Source organism: Physeter macrocephalus, chromosome 17, assembly GCF_002837175.3.
Source record: "Physeter macrocephalus isolate SW-GA chromosome 17, ASM283717v5, whole genome shotgun sequence".
Taxonomy (NCBI): domain Eukaryota; kingdom Metazoa; phylum Chordata; class Mammalia; order Artiodactyla; family Physeteridae; genus Physeter; species Physeter macrocephalus.
Genome location: NC_041230.1, coordinates 6,196,324 through 6,198,873, shown reverse-complemented (window position 1 = coordinate 6,198,873; position 2,550 = coordinate 6,196,324). Strand labels below are relative to the sequence as shown.

General features: G+C 48.2%; 1 protein-coding gene across 2 annotated transcripts in view; it reads right to left on the bottom strand.

Moving 5' to 3' along the window:
* RPS5 (ribosomal protein S5) overlaps positions 1-2,202 on the bottom strand; it is a 7,864-nt gene extending 5,662 nt beyond the window's left edge. The window contains exons 1-2 of one of the 2 annotated variants that reach the window (XM_007124534.3): positions 2,094-2,202; positions 1,241-1,349 (exon numbers count right to left, since the gene is read on the bottom strand). In XM_007124534.3, coding sequence (XP_007124596.1) covers positions 1,241-1,348 — 108 coding nt within the window. In that variant the 5' untranslated portion in view covers position 1,349; positions 2,094-2,202. Of the gene's footprint in view, positions 1-1,240; positions 1,363-2,093 lie in introns of both variants that reach the window. The other variant, XM_028477467.2, reaches the window with a different exon arrangement.
* Between the last annotated feature and the right edge of the window lie 348 nt (positions 2,203-2,550).

The following is a 2,550-nucleotide window of genomic DNA, read 5'->3' as shown; positions in this document are numbered from 1 at the left end:
CCCGCAACGGGAGAGGCCACGGCAGTGAGAGGCCCGCGTACCGCAAAAAAAAAAAAAAAAAAAAAAAAAAAAAAAAAAAAATTGTTGAAGTTTGTTTTATGACCCAGGGTGTGGTATATCTTGCTGAATGTTCTGTAAGGCTTCTTGAAATGAATGTGTATTCTGCTGTCATTGGGTGAAGTTTCTATAAATGTCTTCACAATCCTCTTAGTTGGGGTTATTACTCAGATTTTTTACATCCTTGCTGACTTTCTGTCTAGTATTTCTGTCAGTTGCAGGGAGAGAGGGATGATTTAGTCCTGAAGTATAACTGAGACATTTGCTATTCCTCTTACAAGTTCTGTAAGTTTCTGCTTCATGTATTTCAAAGTTCTGTTGTTTGGTGCATACACATATAGGATTGCTATGTCACCTTAGTGTACTGACCCTTTAATCATACTAAAAGGGTTCATTTTCTTGCAAAAACAAACAAAAAAAACAAGTGGTGCTGGGACACATACATACAATGTATAAATGAGATTGAAGTTACATTTTACTGCCTAAATTCAAGTAAGATACAGAAAACTCCAAGAGACGAAAACAAAAGGTGCTGGGACAACTGGATTTCCCCACGAAAAATGATAACGTTGGGCCCTTACACTTTATGGGACTTGAGCATCTGCAGATTTTGGTAAACTTGGGGGCTCCTGGAAAGAACACCCCTCAGATACTGAGGGACAATGGTAAGGCATTTAGAGTTTTAGGCATTTGGATCTTTATAATTTAATTGACTCTTCTCTCCAAGGCACAAATTCTGAACTTGAAGAATATTGTCCATTTTTATTTAATTCTAAAGCATATAATTTAAGTAAAATTTTATAGCCTGAATGAAATAGTCCTTGTCATCTTCAATACTTGAGTAAAATACACTCAAAACTTATAGATGACCTTTAAAAAATAAAATATATGAAACTAAAAAGATAAATAAAAGGTACCATGGTGAACTTTATATGTAATTCACTACAAAACAATTAACTAAACAACTTGTGGGATGTGATACTCCCTCTGAGGAAGGAACCATCTCTTGACAAAAATTGTAGCAACCTCTAACAGGATACAAGGAAAACCAGACACGATGGGTGTGGTGGTCCAGGGATCCCTCCTTTATCTGTCCCATCTTCAACTCTACTTAGTGGGACAGCTACAAGTTTCAAGTGACCCTACCCCCAGCTGGGGAGCACAATCATTACACCCCCCTCACCTGCAGGGAAATGTCATTGATCTGCACATCATCGGTGCTCCACTTCCCAAAGAGCTTGATGTCGGGGGTCTCTGCTACTGCAGGTGCAGCTGTCTCCCACTCCGTCATCCTAGGGATGGAAACTGTCAAAGCCCAGGCATACTCACCACGGACTCTGAGGCTAGCGCACAACCTGCGAATTGGGAAGTTACCAGGAACCGAGAAAGGCTGTGAACATCTGAGTCCACCTTGTGGAACCTTAAAAAAAACCACTCATCTGTCAGCAAGAAACACCTGTCTCTCACCCAGGAACCCTGAGGCCAACAGCTGGCAGGCACCCCCTCAACGGTTGCAAGGCGGCCCAGAGACGGGCAGGAGATGCCAAATGCCCTGACGCTGCATCCGCTCGAAGTCAAACCCCAACCTTGTTCTTCAAGAGCTCTGCGATCCTAGGAGAGTCTAAAAGCCGCTGTGGACTCAGCTTCCTCATCAGTAAAACAGAAAGATCAATGGTATGAATCCTGCGCTTTACCAGTGCAAAAGTCGAGTTTGGTGTCCGACCCCGACGCGGGGATTAGGAGCTGCTACTTAGGAGAAAGCGTGTCCAAACCAAAGTGTGCATCGTGCACACAAGGATAACGGGAACTTTTTATAATAAATAAAGTACAACTGCAGAGACCAGGCCAACATTCCCCAGTCCGCTGGGGGCAAGCCTACGGCGGCGGCGGGGCATCAGCGACGGGGCGAGAGTAATCTTCCCCTCGCCTCCATCCTTGTCCCCTGCCCGAGGGAAGCCCCCGGTCTCGGGGCCCACCCACGGCTCCCGGAAGACCCTGAATCGGGCTTCAGACCTCCGACTCCGCGGCAGCCTTACCTTAAGTCGCAGCCGAGGCGTCTCGGTCGCTCAGCGTGGACCACACGCCGCCCTAGCACAGACAAGAAAAGGCCGCACGCTGCGGGCCGACGCTTTTAAGGGAGGCGAGAACTTCCGGGTCACCGAAGGCGGCGCGTGCGGAGAAGAACAAGGCGTATTTACGGACCAATCCGGAGTGAGCATGTAAAAGCGCCCTCTGTGCCAAACAGAAACCGTAAACCTCCGGCGCATGCGTACTTGCAGAAGCGGGCCCAAAGGTTGTGCCTGGCGGATGTCCAACTTCCAGCACTTGCCAGTTCGTGGGGGGGGGGGCGGGGGGGAAGGAAACGACGACCCCTGCACAGGCGCAGAGGTCTCTCTGAGGTCAACGCCGCCATGTCTAGTGAGGGCAGAAGTCTGGCCCGCGCCCGTCGCTGCCCATACAAGCAGGCGCTACAGGACCCGGCGGCTCAGTGAG